The sequence below is a fragment of the Rhagoletis zephyria genome, unplaced genomic scaffold (assembly GCF_001687245.7).
Source record: "Rhagoletis zephyria isolate East Lansing unplaced genomic scaffold, Rhagoletis_zephyria_1.1 Rzeph_scaffold_01038, whole genome shotgun sequence".
Classification (NCBI taxonomy): Eukaryota; Metazoa; Arthropoda; class Insecta; order Diptera; family Tephritidae; genus Rhagoletis; species Rhagoletis zephyria.
Genome location: NW_016158122.1, coordinates 17,594 through 42,553, shown reverse-complemented (window position 1 = coordinate 42,553; position 24,960 = coordinate 17,594). Strand labels below are relative to the sequence as shown.

At 37.3% G+C, this 24,960-nt stretch overlaps 1 protein-coding gene across 1 annotated transcript; it reads left to right on the top strand.

Moving 5' to 3' along the window:
• Positions 1–10,629: 10,629 nt before the first annotated feature.
• Positions 10,630–24,266, top strand: LOC108362572 (uncharacterized). The gene is made up of 3 exons (XM_017615601.1): positions 10,630–12,267; positions 20,427–20,551; positions 24,236–24,266. The coding sequence occupies exons 1-3, from the start codon at positions 10,630–10,632 to the stop codon at positions 24,264–24,266; spliced, it is 1,794 nt and encodes a 597-aa protein (XP_017471090.1).
• Positions 24,267–24,960: the final 694 nt, after the last annotated feature.

The following is a 24,960-nucleotide window of genomic DNA, read 5'->3' as shown; positions in this document are numbered from 1 at the left end:
CACAGTTGTTGGTCCTGGTACAGCATACCAACTGGCCGAAAATTTCTAAAATCGGACAATAACCACGCCCACATCCCATATAACGGTAATTTCGAGAAATACAAAATCTTCGATAAATCAGTAAATATTGAAGCTAATTTATTCAAAATTGATGATTGCAACAATTCTTTACCAAGAAATACGTTTATGACAAAATTTTGGAAAATGGGCGTAGCACCGCCCACTTGTGATCACATATATGTATCTCGCTAACCGTTCTAGCAATTTGTACCAAGCTCGGTATGGTTATTGTGCTTGCCACATAAAAGCAAACCGTTGAAAATTGTTGAAATCGGACTAAAATTGGGGCCGCTTTTCATATAACGGTAAATTTCAGATATGCTTGAAATTTCAATATTTCGAAATTTAAGGACGCTAATTTACTTAAAATGTATACACCCCGGCTTATCATGTAGCGGTAGCTTTTGGGAAAGGTGGAAAACATATATTTAATACTTGCGCCGGGTATTTAATGTTCGGCTCCGCCCGAACTTAGACTTTCTTACTTGTTTTTTTTTTGAGTTTTATTTTTTACTCAGAAAATAATCGTTATGTTTTGAGTTTTATTTTTTGCTCGGAAAATAATCATTACGTTTTAGGTTGTATTTTTTGCTCGGAAAATAATCATTACATTTTAAGTTTTATTTTTTGCTCGGAAAATAATGGCTGGATTTTAAGTTTTATTTTTTTCTCGGAAAAATTCGTTACGTTTTAAGTTTTAAAAGTTCAATGCAGTCGCCCCCTGTCTATTCACGCAAGCGCTTACGCATACGCAAAAATTAAGTTTTATTTTCTGAGCAAAAAATAAAACTCAAGAAATAACGAGCAAAAAATAAAACTTAAAATGTAACGATTATTTTCGAAGCAAAAAATAAAACTCAAAACGTAACGACTATTTTCTGATCAAAAAATAAAACTTAAAGCGTAACCATTATTTTCCGAGCAAAAAATAAAACTCAAAACAAAACGATTATTTTCTGAGTAAAAAATAAAACTAAAAAAATAATGATTAAACTTGATTTTTATAAGAAAAATTAAAAACTAAAAATTAGTGCCGCTGAAGGTATTCCGAGTAGTAAGAAATATTTTGGTGTACTCCTTATGCACGCAGCATTTCAAGAGAAATCGTTATTTGCGGTCCCTGCTATAAAGCAGACTGGGAGGAAGATCCGACAATCTCGCAGAAAAATGCACGTCCAAATGTAACCGAGAATGATAACACCTCAGCCTATGATATAAGATATATTGTAATGCAATGTTTAAATTAATAAAACAATATTTTACTTGAATAAAGTATTTCATTTTAAACTCACTTTTATTAAGAGTAAACGGCACATTTATTTCTTTTTAGCGTTCTTCATGTTCATTAATTTTCAGGTTTGAAATCTACTTATTTTAGTTCAACTCCTCATTCAGTTTTCCTTGAAATTAATATATCACATATCGACGGCTGAATGAAAGGTCGACCTATCTCGGCAGCCAGTTCGAAACGCCCTATCTCAGAAAATTTTCTTTAAACTCTATTTTCCAATAAAACTCTATTTCAGAATTTGATTGAAGAACGCCCTATTTCAGAATTCGGCTCAAAAACGCCCTATCTCATCTGGCGATTCAAAAACGTTCTATATCAACATAGTTTCATTTGAGATAGGACTTTTTGAAACGAATTCTGAAATAGGTTGTTTCCGATAAAATTCTGACATAGGCAGTTTTTCAATCAATTTCTGGGATAGGGCTTTATTGAAAACTTTTCTAAGCTACGGCGTTTCCGAACCCACTGCTGAAATAGGTCGATCTCAACCGTCGATATAGTATACAAAATATATGTACCTAATTGACTTTGGTTCTTAATAAAAAATACTATATGAGATAACAAAAAATACAAATTCACTTGTCTAAACTAAAAAAACAAAAATAACATAGTTCATTCAATTGGTCTTAATAGTAAAAAAATATTGGCACAAGAAGCCTCACCTTAAATTGGCGATCTGTTTTTTAAGAGCTCCGTTTTTTTTTTTGTTTAATTTTTTTGTTCAAATGCTGCCCTTCAGCAAGCATCTGATGTTCCTTTTTTCAATCCATGCGCTTCCTTAAATATTTTTAATTTTTCCCTCTTCAATGTACGCAATATTTTCAGTATCTTGAGCCTGTTGGGGTAAAATTGCTCCGAACGTGCGATCTGGCGGATCGATCGTAGTGCCCATTTGCAGAAGGTTCGCTGCGGCCTGCTTATTTCTTGAGATTGTCCGCCGCAGGTAGGGGTATTTCAACGATTTAGGCGTCATAAAACAATTTGACAAAATTTTGAAGGAAATTTAAAAAAATTAGTCACATTCGATAGAGAAGATTCCAAGTAACATTTTATTATAACCAGGGCTAGGATTTTAAGGCATTTGCCTTTTTGTCTGCTTAGTCGTATCTGTAAACAAATTAAAGAATCACACGTTTCATGTCTTCCTCGATTAAAAATTTAAATTAATTTTGCATTTTTGTAAATATATTGCCTCTTTCTGCCTTTTCTGCGTGTTTTGCCTTTTTTTAAATTTGGCTCTTTATAGAAGTTCGCTGTATTGTACCAATCGTGTGACTACAAAAAAATTGTCCCAATTTTTTTTATTTTGTACCAATAGCCTGCATGTACAAATCTGTACAAAAGTACCAATCGTGTGACACTGAATTAAAATGTGCAATATTTAAAAAAAAATCAGCAAAGTTTCGTAAAAATTTCGAGATTTTTTAATTAGACTTCTTAGAAAGATTCTGGGTACGTCGTTTTGTATCCCATTGAATTCTAGTAGAATAAAGTACAAGTTTCAAGTGCTCCCAATTTTAACGAATGGTTTTGATTTTCGCAAAATGTTGGAAACTTGCATTTACACGGGTTATATTAAAAAGTGAACTACAGTTTTATAAAAATATAACCAAAATTAAATAACAACAAAAATAACTTGTTAAAACTTGGCGGCTAAAATTTTTTAGCCACTATATGCATTTTGTATATATTTAGTTGGACACACGAATATTTACATTGTACTAAAGGTATGTACATATACGTGGGGACACCACAACTAGATTAAGTTATTCTAAATTAATTCCCTAATATCTTATTTTGAAATGCAACTCTGCAACAATGTTAAAGTTTTAGTTTAGAATGCAACCATGTGTGACATTTTGCGTTTACTAATTTTTCATTCTTTCTTTTTTATATTCTCGTTTGGAGCTAATAAAATTAAATGATTTTTGGTCTCGTTCTTTTTGGATCGAGCCGTACCAGCGAAAACATCTTTTTAAGAGGAATTCACAAGGTATCCACAATTTGGTGACCCCAGACGGTAAATTAGTCAAATTACATAGAAAATCAAATGGCTTTAAACGATACGCTAGCATCGCCAGCTGGGTCTTCACGTGAGGAATTAACTCCAGCTACTTCATGCATTCCACGCATTCCGCTTCCAATATTATCAGAGGATAATATTGAAGCATATTTTTATTCACTTGACTTCTGGTTTGAAGCATCAGGTGTCATTGGAGATCATGCAAAATTTAACATAGTCGCGGCTAGCATACCACAGCTTAAACTAATGGAACTCCGCCCTATTATCGATGCGGCACCAAGTACTGGGAAATACCAGTACATCCGCACAAAGTTAACAGAATATCTCACTGAAAGCCAGCAACGCCGTCTGCAGCGCGTACTTCGCGAAATGCCATTAGGCGATCGCCGTCCAAGCGATATTTTCAATGAGATGAAGCGCGCAGCCGGTTCCGCTTTGAGTGAGAGCATTTTACACGATTTATGGGTTAACCGCTTGCCCACATACGCGCAATCAGCTATTATAGCAACTAGTGTACCAATTACCGAAAAATTAAAAATTGCCGACTCCATTGTTGAGTCAATCCAACTACGAGAGGGACGCGTTAACGAAGTTTGCGGCATACAAAATAATTCGAATTCAGATCTAAGGGCCGAAATAGCTGCACTTACGCAGTTGCGCAATTGTTCGAATACAATTTTATCCGTAACATAATTATTCGCAAATAATTCATTCACGAATGTATTATTCGTGAATAAATTGCTTATGAATAAATTATTCGTGCTTTTATTTGTTATTTAAAATAATTAAAAAAAAATTATTCATAACACTCTGAGCAATATTTTACTGTTATTTTTATTGTCAAGGATTGTGAGTTAGTTGAATTCTGTTTACTATTTTATGGGCTAAATATGTAGCCCATTCCCGCTTGTTTCGCGGCCCCTGGTAAGATCTTTTGCGTTGGCCAATGCAAGAATAGCGTAGAAAAGAAAATATCGGAAAAGTAAAAATTCTTAATTTAGGTTGAAACAATTAAAGAGCAGAACCCTTCTCACACATATTTCTGCTAAAAATAATAGCGCTTGTGCAAAAAAATCCCTTTCGATGTCATGAGCTTTACCGATGGTCTTATTTGCACCTGTGAGATCCTTTCTAAGCGTGCCTAATCTTCTATGATCTTGCAACATTGGTCCGATACGGTAATTTCTAGTCTTATGTCATGTAGGCCAACAAAAGTTTTTATAAGGAAGCTGAAGAGCACAGATGTGTGTTTTCTATTATAGGAGAGCCAAAAATCCTCGACAATGCGAAAAGTTTTCCCGCACGTTCAAATTTGGCCATTGATATACAACCGGTACTCTTTCTTGGAAAAACTTTCCTTGCTAAATCGCCAATTTTAAAATATCAAAGAGCTAGTTTCCTTGAGTCTTACCTACTGCTGCAGCAATGGCCGCCCGAGCAATTTCATCAAGCAGAGGTAGGTGCAAGGTCGCATTTAGAGTGTATGACGACGTGAGACATCGTAAATTCGAATAATATAAACATAGGCACAAAGTAGTCCAGACATATGCCATCCATCGCCAACGAGTTTTCTAATAGACTTTGATAGGACTTTATGAGCAGGGAATAACCTCCGAAAATTGTACTTAAATCTATCCATGGGTTTGAGTTAATTCCGAAGAACGAAAACGGCTATCATTTTATACAAAAATATATGTACATATCTATATACATAGATTGCTTATTTTATTATTATTTTATTCGTTATTCGAATAATTAATGAAGTTAATAATTATTTGAATAACGAATAAAATAATTTATCCGTCATTCGAATAATTTTTCTTTGAATAAGCAAAGTTATTTATTATTTACGAATAACCAGAAAAATATTTTATTCATTTGTTATTCGTCATTCGAATAGATTTTGCCCAACTCTGCTTACACAGCGCGTCGAGAAAGCGTTAGATAATGGCAAAACTCACCGACGCTCGCGTTCATGGGCGTAGCCAGGTAGGGGCAGGGGGTGCTCGAACCTCCTCCCCCTAACTTTCAAATTTTCCTTATATATAAATAAAAGAGTACCCTGAAATGCCAGCTTTATAGGGTCAACCGTGTGTCAACCGTTAATACAGCCCTAGATTTTTCAAACTTACTCAAAGAGTTTTGCGATATCACTCGCCCGCCGCCTGTCGAAACCATTGCAAAGTCTTCGGGCCAACCAGTTTTTCCCGACCGAGACGCCTTTCTCCAGAAAAACTAGCCGCCGCTCGAGCTGAATTTGAGCTGTTGATGAAACTCGGAATTTGTCGGCCGTCCAGCAGTAATTGGGCAAGCCCACTGCACATGGTCCGCAAAGCTGATGAATCCACATACTTGCGGGTAAAGTCATCTTTTCGAAAATAGGNTCGCCCGCCGCCTGTCGAAACCATTGCAAAGTCTTCGGGCCAACCAGTTTTTCCCGACCGAGACGCCTTTCTCCAGAAAAACTAGCCGCCGCTCGAGCTGAATTTGAGCTGTTGATGAAACTCGGAATTTGTCGGCCGTCCAGCAGTAATTGGGCAAGCCCACTGCACATGGTCCGCAAAGCTGATGAATCCACATACTTGAGGGTAAAGTCATCTTTTCGAAAATAGAAATTTCGAAGCTTGTAAAGAAAGCCTTGCGAAGTGCTCATAACATGCTCATCCTATACCTAATGCGACGCTCTCCTTATGGGTTGACGCTTCGGACAATGCCAGTGGTGCTGCTTTACATCAGGTAGGTAGGTTATTTCAACGATCGCTTTAAAAAGCTGAGCAACGATACAGCACTTACGATAGAGAGCTTACTGCGATGTTCCGGGCAATGCGTCATTTTCGCTTTACGCTAGAAGGACGAGAGTGTCACGTATACACTGACCATAAGCCATTAATTTATGCTTTTCAGCAGCGCCCCGAGAAAGCTTCCGATCGCCAAGCTCGTAAATTAGATTTTATCGCACAAATTACAACGGATATTCGGCACGTTCCTGGTCAACAAAACATTACAGCAGACCTCCTATCTCGTATCGAATCCATAACATCGGAGTCGATTAATAACGATGATCTAGTAGAGGACCAGACCAAAGATGAGGAACTTCAATTGGCCAGGTATACAACGGGATAGTCGCCAATTTGCAAAGCAGTGCAAAACCAGTCGACATTGCGTAGCGCGATTTAAACGTTGTGAGTGCCTAAATCAACGCTTTTCGCATTTACATATAGACATCGTTGGGCCGTTTCCGATATCTGACGGTAAACGCTACTGTCTCACGGTAATTGATCGGTTCACTGGATGGCCAGATGCTTTCGTAATACCAAACAGGACCGCTCCGACAGTAGCTAAAGCTTTGATTGAGGGCACGCTTCGGCGTTCCAATTGACATCACGTCAAATCTTGGACGCCAATTCGAAAGCTCCTTATTTCAACAACTTTTACAATGTCTTGGCGTTAAACATCTACGGACAACTGCTTACCATCCGCAAACCAAGAGCATAGTCGAGCGATGGCACCGGACACTAAAGTCCGCAATAATATGCCACAACCTCGAACATTGGACAAGTTTTTTACCGCTAATTGTTAGGATTTCGGTGTTCGTTCAAGATTGACATTTGCGCCTCTCCGGCGGAATTAGTTTTTGGAACTACCCTACGTTTACCATCGGAGTTCTTTATTGATGGCAGTCGACCGATCAGCGAAATGGAAATGGTAACACATCTTCGACATGTCATGAGGGATATTCGCCCTCTGCCTGGCACACAAAACAAAAATTCGTACACAGTGATCTTGCGACGTGTGATCAAGTTTTTGTTCGAGATCTTTCTGTTCGCCCATCATTATCGCCACCTTACAAAGGACCATACAAGGTGTTAGAACGTCATCCTAAATACTTTGCTCTCGCCGTCAACAACAAGGTGAACGTCTTCATTGACCGGTTGAAGGCAGCTTTCTTTGCCGCACCCTGTATCTAGGAATGGAGTACTGTGGGACATCACAACTAGATTAACTTATTTTAAATTAATTTCCTAATATCGTATTTTGAAGTGCAACTCTGCAACAATGTTAAAGTTTTAGTTTAGAATGCAACCATTTGTGACATTTTGCTTTTGTTCATTTTTCATTCTCTCTTTGTTATGTTTTCGTTGGGAGCTGATAAAATGAAATGATTTTTGGTCTCGTTCTTTTTGGATCGAGCCGTACCAGCGAAAACATCTTTCTAAGAGGAATTCACAAGGTATCCACATATATAACAAAACTAAAACATAAATGCCTTTTTTGGCAGCTTAATCTAGGGAAGTCTAGAAAAAAAGAAGTCTGATGAGGAGATGTGATGATCTCCGAAATAGCTGCTATAACTTCTACCGCTTAGACTTAGTTGCTTTTTCAATTTTTCCTAATAAACAATCGTCGTACAAAGCTCAATAAAAATATTAAAAATAAAAATGTTAATAAGCCACAATAACATTGACAAATTAATTAAATTATTTTATATCGCTAAATTTCAAAACAACGTCAAAAATGTTTTTAGAAATGCCTGATAAAGATGAAATAATAACAATACCAACATTTAAATCAAAGTGTAGGGCGGGACGGGATTTGAATTGGAAAATTACCAAGCGCAATAATATTTAAACTTGTAAATTTGAAACTGAATCTTAATGTTTAAGTTGTTGGTGTTATGTGATGTTCAGAATCAATCACTACACTAAAAGTGCGATGGCAACTCCTTAACATTTTGCTTTTGTGTTATTCTAATCTACTGTCATTCCTATTGCTTATGTCTTGTTCTTTTTTCTCTCAGCACGAAAAGCACATGTGCTAAGTCGATACTTGCAATAAAATTACATTATTACAGATCAAACTGCTTACTTATTGTTTAAACAAGGCTATCAAATCTAACATTAAATTTGGCAACCCTTGCGGGGAACAGATTAATATATAATATACTCGAATCGGGATTCTCCGCCCTCAAGATTCTACATAACCTCACACCGAGGCAAGCAGTTATGGCGCTCAAGAAAGAAGAAGCCCTAGCTAAATATATACAAAACTTCTCCATTAACACCAATAAGGTATCCAAGACAAAGCAGACAAAAGGCTACTTCGTCGCGCGGAAGCACTTGCTGGAAGACTACTGGGCCAAATACAGTGCGAATTATGATGAAGTTCGCAATATCGAGCCTACTGAGGAAAGCGAGAATCAGTTGACAAATGTGCTAGCAGATGGTCATTTCGATGCAATAGAAACTGCTTATTGCGAAGCTGTCGGTGAACTTAACGACTCCATCGAGCAGTTGTCTATCGCTGGGCATGATACGACATCCGTTCGACTTCCGCACTCCTCAGCGTGCGCGATATCAATTTTGCCTAAAATTGAACTCCCTAAGTTCGATGGCAAGCTGCAGGGCTGGTTGCAATTTAAAGACATGTTCACGACGTTGGTAATTGGTGACAAGTCCTTGTCGAATGTGCAGCGCTTGCATTACCTAAAGATCAGTACGAATGGCGAAGCAGAAACTCTGCTGAAGAATATCTCTGTGATTGACAGCAACTTCTTCATTGCATGGGATACTTTATGCCAGCGCTACGATAGCAAAAGGCGATTAGTGAAGATGTACTTAAAAGAAATCCTTAATATTCCTTACTCTCAAACCGAATCGGCTGCATCAATTCGTAAAATTTTGAACGGCGTTTCTGAAGCCATTCGGGCGCTTGAGCATTTGGAGTGTCCAACCTCTAAATGGGATGACTGGCTGGTGTTTTTAGTGACTGAAAAACTTGATCCCAGCACTGTCAGAGATTGGGAAATCTCACTCGAATCGCCAAATCATATTCCAACTTACAATGAGCTTGTGAAGTTTCTGGAGAGTCGTGTATAGGGCTGATGATTTCACCCGGGTAATGAGCTACCCGGGTAGCGGGTGAAGCCCTACCCGGGTATTTTATAACCCGGGTAGACCCGGGTAAACCGGGTACCCGGGCAGTATGGTAATTACCCGGGTACCCGGGCACCCGAAAAAATGTGGAGAGGTGAAAATTAAACGCATTTACGATCATATAACGCAAACGAACGTACATAGGGAAAATCTATAAGAATCTTCCGTACCATATGGGGAAATATTATAATATACAACACATACATTGCACTTGACAAATCCGTCATTCATCACACAAGCGTACTTCCAAACCCAGCTTGTTTTAGGCATGTCTAAAATATTAATATTTACGAAGTTGGTAATGCACGTACAGATATCGGATCGGTAACAAATANCCAGAATTGCCTAAAGGCTGGTCATTGGTTTAACGAATGTACATCTGCATATACCTGCCAAAAATGTAATCAAAAACACCATACTATGTTACATGACGGCATGCATCCGATCAGTATTGCAACGCACCACGCTCGTGCCTACGATGAAGACACAACAATAACAACATCACAGAACCATGTAGTGCTCGCTACAGCTCAGATAAATGTACGTTCAGAAAATGGCTACTGTCTACAACTCAGAGCACTTTTGGACAGAGGGTCTCAGGCGTCTTTTATTACGGAGTTTGCGGCGCAACAATTACACCTTAAACGTAGACGCTTGCAGGTCCCGGTAACTGGTATAGGATGTACAAATGCTGCAGTCTCTTCAGGCTTAGTGGAATTCGACGTTAGCTCTATCTGCTACCCAGGTTTCAACATTGGGTGTACAGCGTTAGTTTTACCACGTTTAAGTCAACAGTTACCAGGCGCTCGCTTGGATCCTACGCTTTTTACTGACCTTTTGACCTTTTTGCAGATCCTAGATTCTATGAGCCTGGTCCGATAGACGTAATTTTAGGAGCTGACATTTACGTGACTTGCTCTGCAGTGAACTGAAGCAGTCATTCACGAGCGCCTCCGTGGCACAGCATACACACTTAGGTTGGGTCATTCATGGACGTTGTACTGAATACATCGCCCCACTACGCACAAGCTTTTGTGCGGCAACAGCAATCGAGCTCAACGAGTTAGTTAAAGCTCTTTGGGCTTTTAACGCGTGTGAAGATGGCGAATCGTCATCTAAACTCACTCTTGATGAGATTTACTGCGAAGACTTCTTCGAACGTACAACTCGCCGGACCGGATCCGGTCGCTATATAGTACGTTACCCATTTAAACCATCAGCTGACTTGTCTGTGCTTGCAGATACTAAATATGATGCTGAAAAGCTTTATCATTATCAAAACAAACGCCTGAACAATGATATTTATTTTAAAACACTCTATTATGAGTTTATGTCCGAATATCTCCAACTCGGTCACATGCAACCTGTGCTTTGACTTTGAGCCGCAGCCTGTCTGCTATATTCCCCACCACGGTGTTTATAAAGGCTCAAGCTCAACTACAAAACTACGAACCGTTTTTAACGCATCACGTAAAATGAAATGTGGTAGGTCACTAAACGACTGCTTGCTTGTTGGACCAAAGCTCCAAAACGATTTATCCGCAATTATATTGAATTGGCGATGGCACAAGATCGCATTTACGGCCGACATCGAAAAATGTTTCCGACAAATCTTGGTTGACCATAAGGACGCAGATATGCAACGAATCTTTTGGAAAGATGAACATGGCCAGCCTTGCCTATATCGCTTACTTACAGTAACTTACGGACTCAACTGTTCGCCTTACTTAACCATTAAAGTTCTCCATACTTTGGCGAAAGATGAGGGTACAGAATTTCCAGAAGCAGCAGATGTTTTAAAGGAATGTTTTTACGTAGATGACTGTTTAAGCGGCGCTAGCTCTGTTGATAAGGCAGTGGAATTACAACAGCAATTACAGATTTTGCTACAGCGCGGCGGATTTACACTGCGAAAATGGAATTCCAATTCCGGAGATTTTCTTCAAAAAATTCAAGGAACAAATGCCAATAAAATATGTGCGCTTGATTCGGACCAAGACACTAAAGCACTGGGAATTTATTGGTCATGCCAGGATGACTATATTGGGTACAAGGTAAAAGTGAGCGTAGTTTCCGTAGCAATCACTAAAAGACAGCAGCTTTCCGACGTTGCAAAAATTTATGATCCTGCTTGCTTGCTGGCTCCTATCATCATCACTGGCAAGCGTATGTGCCAAGATCTTTGGCGTACCGGATGTACGTGGGATGACCCGATTCCCGAACCTTACCAGAGTGAATGGATAAAATTCCGTGATGAGATGCCACTGATGGAAAACGTAGAAATTCCGAGGTGGCTTTTCACAGCGGACGACATAGAAGAAGCTCAGTTGCACGTATTCTGTGACGCGTCATCAGCAGCCTTCGCAGCCGTCGCGTATCTACGGGTGACGCAGTTGAACGGTGAAATAAAAGTATCTATTATCATGGCGAAGACCAAGGTGGCACCGTTAAAGAAACGAACCATACCCTGTTTGGAACTAAATGGAGCAGTGCTTGCGAGTACTTTAACCTGCAAAATTCTTGAAACTCTGCAGCTTAAATCTACTCACACATGGTACTGGTGTGATTCGAAGACAGTGATCAGCTGGATTCGGTCCAATCCTGGACAGCATAAGCAGTATGTTGCCAACCGGATAGCAAAGATTCAGGAGATGACAAATGTAGACGCGTGGCGGTACGTGCCCACTAAATGCAATCCGGCTGATGTCGCGTCTCGTGGCATTTACCCTTCGCAACTTGAAGACCTTAGCATATGGTGGGCGGGCCCCACATGGCTACAAAAGGACGAAAGCTATTGGCCAGCAAGCATCGTGATTGAACCAACAAGCACCCAGGCGGCTGGGAACGACGATCTTAGCATTGTGTCACTAATATCGGTTCCTAAGCCTGATGACTGGATTCTTCAAAAATACTCGTGTATCCAAAAGCTACTAGCCGTCACTGCTTGGTGCCTGCGTTTTGTATGTGCAGCATTGAGAAGACCCCATGAGAACACTGACTTTTGCACTGCTGCAGAGAGAGCTAAGGCGTTGAAATATTGGATAAGGTACGTTCAAAACATACATTTTTCTAATGAAATCTCCAGTCTCCGGCAGAAAAGAGGACTCAATGCAAAGAGCAAACTCCTAAAGCTCAACCCAGTGCTGGATGATGATGGACTTTTGCGCTTAAATGGACGGCTGAAGAACGCCAGTTTACCTTTCTATGAACGCTTCCCTATCATCTTGCCAAAAGACAGTCAACTTAGCAAGCTTCTTATCGCGCAGGCGCATGAAGCCACGCTCCATGGCGGCACACAAGCAACTCTGCACGCTCTACGCAGACGATACTGGCTAATCGACGCTCGGTCAGCCATAAAAAGCTTTATCCATCGGTGCATTAAATGTTTTCGACAGAGAGCTGTAGGTTCCAACCAGATAATGGGGAATCTACCTACACACCGGTGCAATGCTGCTGCTCCTTTCAAGCACTGCGGGCTGGACTACGGAGGTCCGTTTAAAGTTCGAGCTACCAAAGGCCGCGGTAGCCGCAGCTTCAAAAGTTATGTGGCACTATTCATATGCTTGAGCACTCGTGCTATACATTTGGAATTGGTCAGTGATATGACAACCGACGCGTTCTTAGCAGCACTTCGACGTTTTTTCTCCCAACGCGGCTATAGCTCCGATATTTATAGTGACTGTGCAACAACTTTTGTCGGTGCTAACACAGTTCTGAGGGAAGACTTTGTCGCCTTTCGCGCTCAAATAGAGACTGGTGCTCGTTCGGTGGCACTACACAACGTATCATGGCATTTTATACCTCCAGGATCACCAAATTTTGGGGGTATTTGGGAAGCCGGCATAAAGAGCATGAAACACCATCTACGTCGAGTCATAGGTGAATCAATGCTCACCTTTGAGGAATTTTACACCGTCTTAAAGCAAATTGAGGCCGTTTTAAATTCCAGGCCGATATCTGCTCTTTCCGACGACCCTTCGGATCTGACGGCGCTAACTCCTGGGCATTTTTTGGTTGGTGGCCCGTTAGCCGCCACGCCCGAGCCGAACCTTCTCGACATAAAGACAAGCCGCCTCACTAAATGGAAGCAACTCCAACAGATGCAGCAAGATTTTTGGAAAAGGTGGAGTGCGGAATACCTACACGAACTGCAAGTGCGTCACAAATGGCAACAAACCAAGTCTAATTTAAAAATTGGAGATCTGGTTCTGATTCGCGATGAACGCGCACCCCCCACTCAATGGCTCTTGGGCCGGACTGAAGAAGTGCACGCTGGTGATGATGGGATTGTTAGGGTGGCAACAATTCGCACCAAATCGTCTTTGATCAAGCGAGCCATCTCAAATCCTTATCCTTCCAATAGAAGCTGGCACAGATGAGACATATGGTGGGCGGCCGCACGGTGAGCTCCTTTTTTCGTCCACAATGGACGAGGTGGGCGGGAATGTTCAGAATAAATCACTACACTAAAAGTGCGATGGCAACTCCTTAACATTTTGCTTCTGTGTTATTCTAATCTACTGTCATTCCTATTGCTTATGTCTTGTTCTTTTTCTCTCAGCACGAAAAGCACATGCGCTAAGTCGATACTTGCAATAAAATTACATTATTACAGCTCAAACTGCTTACTTATTGTTTAAACAAGGCTATCAAATCTAACATGTGATTTATGCAACAATTGCTAAAATACTATTTTGGTCTTTTTTTTTAGGGGTTTTAGTAAACTAGGACTGAGGATTTCATGTTAAAGTAAAACGATGTTAACTTAAATTTAATTTTAGCAATCTATTAATTTCATTAGACCCACAAACTCGTTATCCGCGATTACTCGATAAAGTTTGTATTAGAGATGGGCGCGGGATAGCGGGACCCACGGTACTGATTTAAAATTGGCCGGGATGGGCGGTATATATGGCGGTAAATATGGCGGTCGGGACGGGACCAAAATCCTTTCCCGAAACTCCTGATAAAACCACAACCCCCTCAATTTCACAAAATCTTCCTTAAAAACGAGGTTTGAAATATGCACTTTTAAAGTTTTATTGAGACGAAGACGAAATAATCGAAAGATGCCAGGTGTTTCATTATTGTTTTTAACCGACTTCCAAAAAAGGAGGAGGTTATCAGTTCGTCGGAATATTATTTTTTATGTATGTCACCGCACAACTTTGGACCACGTCAACCGATTTCGATAATTATTTTTGCATCGGAAAGGTAGTATCTCAGAGGTCTAATCTGGTTAAGATCCGATCAGTGGATCATGAGATATATATATATATATATTTTTTTTTTATATGAGAGTTGAAGTCGGTTTTTTTTGCTAAGAATTACTTGCTATTATTTAAAATTAATTTGAAAGACATGAACACGATTCAATTTGTTGTCAGTTTATAGCCTTGCTTTAGAGATATATATCACTTTACTTGCCACTCCTCTTAGACTTTAAACAACACAACTTTAGCTGCTGGAAAGTGCTGGTTTTATTGAAATTTAATTTTTTCAGGTTACTAGGAATTTTGTTTTCTTCGAGTAACTCATTTGCACTTGATCTCGACCGAGACAAATTTTTGTATTTTCGCTTTTGAATAGAGAAATTCTGATTCATTACTTTTCCAATGGTACCCCATTTTTGTAAATACAGCAAGAAATATTAAACTTATAACGGAATTTTGTTGACCCAACTTGACTTTTTTATCGATATTTGCCACGCCCATAATTCGAAAAAAAAATATTTCTAAGTCCATTTCTGTAAGTTTATAATTCCTTGTTATAAGGAAATTCTAAATATAAATTTTTGTCATTTTAGCTTTTGTAGTTAATTCGATATTTCATCTTTTACCTCTTTAAAAAATACATTTATATAATAGGGTGGTGTGACAGTACCTCTAAATGACAAATTTTGTTGTAAAAAGCTGCGCCTGTCTTAACGTACCTGGTGCAGAATGTCATTAATCTATCTTCGATAGTCTTCGAATTACGGAATTAAAAGCAGCTGGATGGGTCAAATCTTACTGTGCGCCGCCCACAGATAACCACAAAAATATATCTCGGTAACCGATTTATCAATTTGTACCTCGGTGGACTTAATAACCTTGGTATGGAAAAGCAATACGTTGAAAATACGAAAACTGCGATATTTCAGTAATTGAGGACGCTATGTAATTTACTCCAAGTTAATACAGTATATTTTGCTTTGCTGCCTCTATGCTTAAGTGCACATTTAAGATACCTACCCCAAAATGCGCATCAGAGGCATTATTTTTAAAATTTATAAGGAAACTGCTTCGATAGATGCATTCAACATACCTGCACATTGCCGAAACCTGCCTTAAAAATTGTGCGACTAGTATCAATTTTCAATGAAAGTATTACGTTTACCTGCACTGGCCTTATTTTGCTCATCTCGCAGAACAACGAAAATGGCTATCAATTTATGTAGTTATATAGATAATTAGATAGCAATCGGTAAAAATTTCGCTTGCAGTAATCAACCCCCTCCCCCCTAAATTTCTTTCTGGCTACGCCGATGCTCGCATTCTAAAACACCAGCGCGCCATCGAAAATCAGAGCAGTTCTGATGAAGTATGCTGGTACCACGCAAAGTTCGGCCAAAAAACTACCAGATGTCGGCCACCATGCACGTTCGCTCGCTCGCCACCCACAAACGTTTCACAATAGGGTTGCTCAGTCATTGGCATTTCAGATATTGGCAAATGCCCTCGAACTTTCGTATGTGTATATTTGATACGCCCACAAATATTAATTTTTTAATCGACTCAGGCGCAGACGTATCAACGATACCAACATGTTCTAAATTGGCTAAAGCAATACCATCGGATATGAAACTGTTTGCCGTGAACGGTACAGAAATTGAAGTTTTTAGTGAAGTAATCCTAAACCTAAGCCTAAACTTGCGTAGAGATTTTATGTGAAGTTTTGTGATTTCGGATGTTACTCAAGCGATTATTGGCGCCGATTTTTTATCGTATTATGTCCTGCTACCCGATCTTAATGGACGGTGTTTGCTCGACCGCAAAACTGTCTATAACACGGTATGATCAGTTGCGCAACTCAATAGAACTCAAATTAACTCGACAAGTGTGTCAACCGTTAATACAGCCCTAGATTTTTCAAACTTACTCAAAGAGTTTTGCGATATCACTCGCCCGCCGTCTGTCGAAACCATTGCAAAGTCTTCGGGCCAACCAGTTTTTCCCGACCGAGACGCCTTTCTCCAGAAAAACTAGCCGCCGCTTGAGCTGAATTTGAGCTGTTGATGAAACTCGGAATTTGTCGGCCGTCCATCAGTAATAGGGCAAGCCCACTGCACATGGTCCGCAAAGCTGATGAATCCTGGAGGCCATGCGGCGACTACCGCGCGCTAAATGCAGTTACGATACCCATTGCCCTTCCTGCATGACTTTACACACATACTTGCGGGTAAAGTCATCTTTTCGAAAATAGAAATTTCGAAGCTTGTAAAGAAAGCCTTGGGAAGTGCTCATAACATGCTCATCCTATACCTAATGCGACGCTCTCCTTATGTGTTGACGCTTCGGACAATGCCAGTGGTGCTGCTTTACATCAGGTAGGTAGGTTATTTCAACGATCGTTTTAAAAAGCTGAGCAACGATACAGCACTTACGATAGAGAGCTTACTGCAATTCGTATCGAATCCATAACATCGGAGTCGATTAATTACGATGATCTAGCAGAGGACCAGACCAAAGATGAGGAACTTCAATTGGCCAGGTATACAACGGGATAGTCGCCAATTTGCAAAGCAGTGCAAAACCAGTCGACATTGCGTAGCGCGATTTAAACGTTGTGAGTGCCTAAATCAACGCTTTTCGCATTTACATATAGACATCGTTGGGCCGTTTCCGATATCTGACGGTAAACGCTACTGTCTCACGGTAATTGATCGGTTCACTGGATGGCCAGATGCTATCGTAATACCAAACAGGACCGCTCCGACAGTAGCTAAAGCTTTGATTGAGGGCACGCTTCGGCGTCCCAATTGACATCACGTCAAATCTTGGACGCCAATTCGAAAGCTCCTTATTTCAACAACTTTTACAATGTCTTGGCGTTAAACATCTACGGACAACTGCTTACCATCCGCAAACCAAGAGCATAGTCGAGCGATGGCACCGGACACTAAAGTCCGCAATAATATGCCACAACCTCGAACATTGGACAAGTTTTTTACCGCTAATTGTTAGGATTTCGGTGTTCGTTCAAGATTGACATTTGCGCCTCTCCGGCGGAATTAGTTTTTGGAACTACCCTACGTTTACCATCGGAGTTCTTTATTGATGGCAGTCGACCGATCAGCGAAATGGAAATGGTAACACATCTTCGACATGTCATGAGTGATATTCGCCCTCTGCCTGGCACACAAAACAAAAATTCTTCGTACACAGTGATCTTGCGACGTGTGATCAAGTTTTTGTTCGAGATCTTTCTGTTCGCCCATCATTATCGCCACCTTACAAAGGACCATACAAGGTGTTAGAACGTCATCCTAAATACTTTGCTCTCGGCGTCAACAACAATGTGAACGTCTTCATTGACCGGTTGAAGGCAGCTTTCTTTGCCGCACCTTGTATCTAGGAGGGGAGTACTGTGGGACATCACAACTAGATTAACTTATTTTAAATTAATTTCCTAATATCGTATTTTGAAGTGCAACTCTGCAACAATGTTAAAGTTTTAGTTTAGAATGCAACCATTTGTGACATTTTGCTTTTGTTCATTTTTCATTCTCTCTTTGTTATGTTTTCGTTGGGAGCTGATAAAATGAAATGATTTTTGGTCTCGTTCTTTTTGGATCGAGCCGTACTAGCGAAAACATCTTTCTAAGAGGAATTCACAAGGTATCCACATATATAACAAAACTAAAACATAAATGCCTTTTTTGGCAGCTTAATCTAGGGAAGTCTAGAAAAAAAGAAGTCTGATGAGGAGATGTGGTGATCTTCGAAATAGCTGCTATAACTTCTACCGCTTAGACTTTGCTTTTTCAATTTTTCGTAATAAACAATCGTGGTACAAAGCTCAATAAAAAATATTAAAAGTAAAAATGTTAATAAGCCACAATGACATATGATAAATATATTTTAACTTAACATTTTATTAAAAATACCTTTGCAAACCTCTTTTCCTTGCTAATATCCATTTTTGTTTATTTTTACATTCGGCATTTCTCCGAATATCGATAAAACTAAGATGGACACCGAAAAGTTTTCGGTTAGATCTGAGATTATTTTATAATTACAGATTAACAAGGAACGAATTTTATATGGCTAATCTCTTGTTTTAATTACAGATTAGGGTGTTAAGCTCGAACATTGGGATAATCTACTTATATGTGATCCTAGTATTAGCTTATCTATTAACGATTTAACTATACAAGTCGATTGACTGTGTATGTTCTTGTGGTGTGATTGTACCAGCTCCTGGGGTCGTGAGTGGGGAAATTAGCTCAATTTTCTCAGTTAAAATTATTTTGGCGGAAATTTCTTGCACTATATGAGTCAAAGCCATGTATATGGAAGATTAAGTTCATGATATTGCAGTTGTGAATTAAAAAAAAAAACAATGTTTAACAAAATGGTAGAAAAATTATGAAATTTCGGCTCTAATCATTTCGATCTCTCCTCGACCTCATTTGTAAAGAAATAAATATTGTACCAGTATGCTGATAAGTTATATGCTCTGAGGCTGATGGTACAATCACTTGATGGAGCCAGCACGCTGGTGTCGTATATTTCCACTTTTATAAAAAAAAAAGGTTTTTGGTTGGATAAAATATTTGCTTTTTTCCCTCAGTTCGTTGTTTTTCTATACCATTACTTATTGAAAATGTTTGCGTGTATACTTATATGTATATTTATATGTAAGTAAAATATGTTGGTTACCATTTTTAGCCACAAAGACATTTTTTAGCCCCTTTTCAAAGGAATTTGGCTACCACTACAAATGATTCGCGGCAACACTGATGTGTGTGAGCGTCCATAAGAATACAAATGGAATTCTTTGGCGCATATTCATAGTCGTATTTAGTACTCAACTAAGTCGAAACTATTCTAAGTCACAACTAAAGCTATTCATAGTCGCCTTAGTTTCGACTTTTCTGGCTAAGCACCAACTTAAATTTTAGTTTCGGCTGCAGCTGCAATTAAGTCGTAACTAGGAAGAAGTATTTTATCAAATTAAGGGAAAACAGACGAAATATGTAAAAATTAGGTTGGTAGAGGGTGATTTTGATAATATTGAATAAACTCCAATTAAAATTTACAAAGATCGATCCATTTTAATCGGAAGATGAAATTAAATGCGTATTACAATTCGAATAAAGCTACATCACAATTTTATAATTGGAATAATTTAGTTAAATTTTCAAATAATAACTCAGTTTCACGCTAGTTGTTTTAAAGTAAATTTGTGCATAACATTTAGATATCTACTATTTGTATGTTTCACAGCATGCTTTCGATAAACATCGACTTCACATCACTGCGGTTGTTCTGGCTATTTCACACAATTAACAAGAAAATTATACCTTATTCTTTTGCATAATCATGCAATGAAAATTACATAAACGGATGATCAAACTTGACATTATTCAATAAAAATGTAATTTTTCCAAAATATCGTAAAGAAAAATCGATACATTTTCACACTTGTTTTGCTATATCGTAAACTAAGTCATAACTACTTAGTAGAAGTCTGAAATGCGACTATGAATAGAAGTAAATTTTAAGTTGGTACTTAAATTTAAGTTGCAACTTTGTTAGTTTCGACTTAGTAGCTGGACTATGAATACGCGCCTTTGCCTTTGCGAACGTTCACGTTCACGTTCGTATTGAACTTTATAGTAAGCTTTAGCAGCGAATACTTTGCTCATTAAATTAACATACTAGCGGCAGATAAATCAAACGTTTACATCACACATTATATTTCTTGCCAGCATTTGATTAAAAACGAAAATTATTTTCCATAACTTTTATTATTTGGAACAGCTGACGAACGACGCACGCGAAAAGTGGAGCATCTTTCTGTTTGCGTTGGCGTTGCCCAACTTTGACTTTCATATAAATGCATGTATTCACAGTCAGCTGTCGAAGCGACGCCAGCGCCAACGAGTAGTATAAATATAGCGGTTCTGGAACCGGAGCAGCAGCAATTTCACCGTTACTATATGGTTTGCTCCTGCTCCGGTTCCAGAACCGCTATAAGGTTTGCTGGTGCTCCGCCGCAAGCTTTGCTGCTCCGCCAAAAGATGTCGCCGATAGAAAGCCAAGTTTAGAACCCAGATAAAAGCCGAAAGATGTCGCCGATGACAAATCCGCGTCCAGAACCGGAACCGATCACAGGGTGTACCGCTGATGGAATTCCGAAAAAACCGATACAAGGTGGTTTATATGTCGAAAATTGGTAAAGTCTATTGATATAGTACATATAACTACATACGTATTCTCATACATACATCCATATGCAAACGTACATACATACATATGTATATACATATATAGATGCTCCACCCCTAGGAAAGTGTGTTAATAATGTTCACATAGTAAATTGCTAAGTATTTAATATGTATGTATGTGTATATGACTGGAAAGCCCTATTGATGTTGATGATGAGAACAAATAAAATTTAATTTGAAATAAAGGAAAGTTTTATACTTACTTATTTATTATAAGATATTTAATGAAGAAATAAATTTTCTTGAAATTATTACATTTTTTCAGCACATATAGAATTTTCATGATATTTACAAGTATTTATATTTATATTTTTAATATATAAGTTCTTTAAATTTGGACAATTTAAATCATCTAAATTATATACAACAATATCGTATCCGAATAAACGTTGAGCCCATCTGATTTTCTCCAATCCTTTAGCGTAGAATATATAATTTTTTCTTTTCATTAGTGAATGGATATATTCAATAACATCCATTAAAGTCGAATCACCATTNTTAAATCATCTAAATTATATACAACAATATCGTATCCGAATAAACGTTGAGCCCATCTGATTTTCTCCAATCCTTTAGCGTAGAATATATAATTTTTTCTTTTCATTAGTGAATGGATATATTCAATAACATCCATTAAAGTCGAATCACCATTTTCCCATTTTAATCCATGATGATTATGATATAACCAGTTGTTAGTTGTTTTATCCCGTATCGTTAACTTAGATTCTTCAAAAGGAGGTTGAATAAGAAACGTTGTTGCATGTGAATCATATGTTGTATGCTGACTTCTTTAGCAATAAATTTCTTATTAAAATAGAATCCCTAAACGTCTATAACCAACGTATATTCCTCTATATTATTTTTTAGAGTCTAGTCAAATCCTATTTAAATAATTGTGAATATAAATATGTNAGAAACGTTGTTGCATGTGAATCATATGTTGTATGCTGACTTCTTTAGCAATAAATTTCTTATTAAAATAGAATCCCTAAACGTCTATAACCAACGTATATTCCTCTAACATTATATAGATTCAGCTTTTTTTTAAATTCGCTTAAAAAATGGTCTTATGAATTTCTATAAAAGTTTATATTATTTTTTAGAGTCTAGTCAAATCCTATTTAAATAATTGTGAATATAAATATGCATTAGAACCATCAATTTTATTAACTAATCGATCACACTCCGCTGAGTAATGAAAACTAAATATCGAATTAATCTTTTTATATACTACATTTGTATTCTTTTTATTTGTCATATGAATACGGTAAATCCATATTATAGTATTAAAAGTTAAGAAATTTCCATATCCATATCATGTTTATACTCAAACTAATACTCAAAACAAGAAATATTCAGTTTACGTGGAAGTAAATCACTATCATATGTATGAACAGCGAATTCGTAGCATAATATTATCTTCATATTGAAGCTGAAAATGTCTATAAAAGGGTTGTGAGCTCTCAATTATTCCCGAAATATTTTCCTCTTTTTGTATTAGATCTTGCCTAAATGCTTCTATGCTTCCTGTGTTGTGAAAAACTTTTTCGGATTAGATGTATGCGCTTCTGATGTCGTTTCAGGAATAGATGTTTTATTTACGTCTTCTTTTAGCCCATTTTGATCACTTTGAGTCCATTTCATTAGTTTAAAGTTCAGTTTTATTTTTATAGTATCATTATTAGGTAGTTTTAGAGAAAACTCTGTATTTTCAAATTCATTTTGACTCAAATCAATAGGTATTGTAGATGAGAATACTTGGACAAAAGAAATAAATGTTAATAATATAATAAAATTATATTTCATTTTAAGTTTCTATTATGAAAATCAAGATATGTTCCTTAGTTCGCGGTTGAGATATAAATGAAATAGATAATTATAATATATTGATTTCTATATAAATATAATTTATATATTACACCTATATCTCTTTACTTTTATCATTTAAATAATTATTTTTTATCGTTAGTGTTATCATCGATAGTATTATCTTTAACTAAATTTTGAACATCCCTTTTAATGAGTTTCCGCTTATTTGATGAAATGATATCTTCTTCAGCATACCGCCTAGCTAACACATCAATTTCACTAAAAATCCATGTCGGTTTAAAACTATTTATGTTTACATCTTTTTGATCACCTTCATAAACTATACCAACTATTCCAATCATACCGCCAACAGCTTCTATTTTAACATGTTGGTTATGAGAAAATTAAAATGATGGAAGGTTTGACGGTATTTGTTGAGATCTAGCCAAACATAAAATTTGAGATCTATACCTTCCTTCAGCAGTAAAAAATACCTCTAAGGTTTTATCTGTTGCTATACCGTTAATAATATTAAAACTTTTCCATTGAGCATGGTAAGTGCAATACCTATTATTAGGTGTCACGGTTTGTCACCAATACATGTTGTTTTATCTTTATTAAGTATTAATATACATGTATATAGATATATATATAAGAATCATAACTATTTTCATTATATTTTATACAATTTTTTTTTGCGATAATTATAGGAATAACCTTGACTTCATCATTGCTTGCCTAATATATCAATAATAAACGGCTGATAAAGAACATATTTAAATATATATTTTAGTAAACTATTTATTGTTGTAACTTATATTAAAAACGTTATGTACTTACAAATGAACAACCTTGTTACTTAAAAATGTATAGATCGTAATGAACATTGAAATATCAACTATTGTAAAAGAAAATTTTCTGAATANAGCTAACACATCAATTTCACTAAAAATCCATGTCGGTTTAAAACTATTTATGTTTACATCTTTTTGATCACCTTCATAAACTATACCAACTATTCCAATCATACCGCCAACAGCTTCTATTTTAACATGTTGGTTATGAGAAAATTAAAATGATGGAAGGTTTGACGGTATTTGTTGAGATCTAGCCAAACATAAAATTTGAGATCTATACCTTCCTTCAGCAGTAAAAAATACCTCTAAGGTTTTATCTGTTGCTATACCGTTAATAATATTAAAACTTTTCCATTGAGCATGGTAAGTGCAATACCTATTATTAGGTGTCACGGTTTGTCACCAATACATGTTGTTTTATCTTTATTAAGTATTAATATACATGTATATAGATATATATATAAGAATCATAACTATTTTCATTATATTTTATACAATTATTTTTTGCGATAATTATAGGAATAACCTTGACTTCATCATTGCTTGCCTAATATATCAATAATAAACGGCTGATAAAGAACATATTTAAATATATATTTTAGTAAACTATTTATTGTTGTAACTTATATTAAAAACGTTATGTACTTACAAATGAACAACCTTGTTACTTAAAAATGTATAGATCGTAATGAACATTGAAATATCAACTATTGTAAAAGAAAATTTTCTGAATAAAACTCACTCGATTTTAATACCTCAAACCTACAGGTTATGGCCCAGCATTGGCTTTGAAATATAAAGAAGTTAATATAAAAATATATATATTTTCTTTTTCTGCCAAGAAAATTTTTCTGCTGGAAAACATATTTAAAGAAATGAGTCACGCTAGCATCAAGATTGAACCACTCACAAAGGGCAACTTCGATACATGGAAAATCCAGGTGGAGGCGCTTCTCATCATGAATGATACATGGAAATATGTTTGTGGAGAATGTATAAAGCCGATAGGACCTGCAGATCTCATTACCGAATGGCGAACCATGGATGCTAGAGCGCGATCAGACCTTATTCTAACTATTTCACCACCAGAATTGAGGCAGATTAAAAATTGTGCTACATCAAGAGACATATGTGTCAAGCTGCATGCTGTATACCAATCCAAAGGACCAGCTAAAAAAGCAATGCTTTTGAAGTCCTTAATCCTGTCGAAGATGAACAATGGGGATGACGTAAGAGATCATTTGCATTCCTTTTTTGAAATTGTCGACCGTCTTCAAGAAATGGACTTGCAAATTGTTGAAGATCTCGTTACGGTTCTGCTCCTGTATAGTATTCCAGACGAGTATGAAACGTTTTGCATTGTAATAGAAACCCAGGAAAAGCTTCCAGAAATAGAGGTACTTAAGATAAAGTTATTAGAAGAATACGAAGCTAGGAAACGGTCTGGGAATGAATCAGTTCCTGGAGCATTGTTTGTAAACAAGTCTAAACAA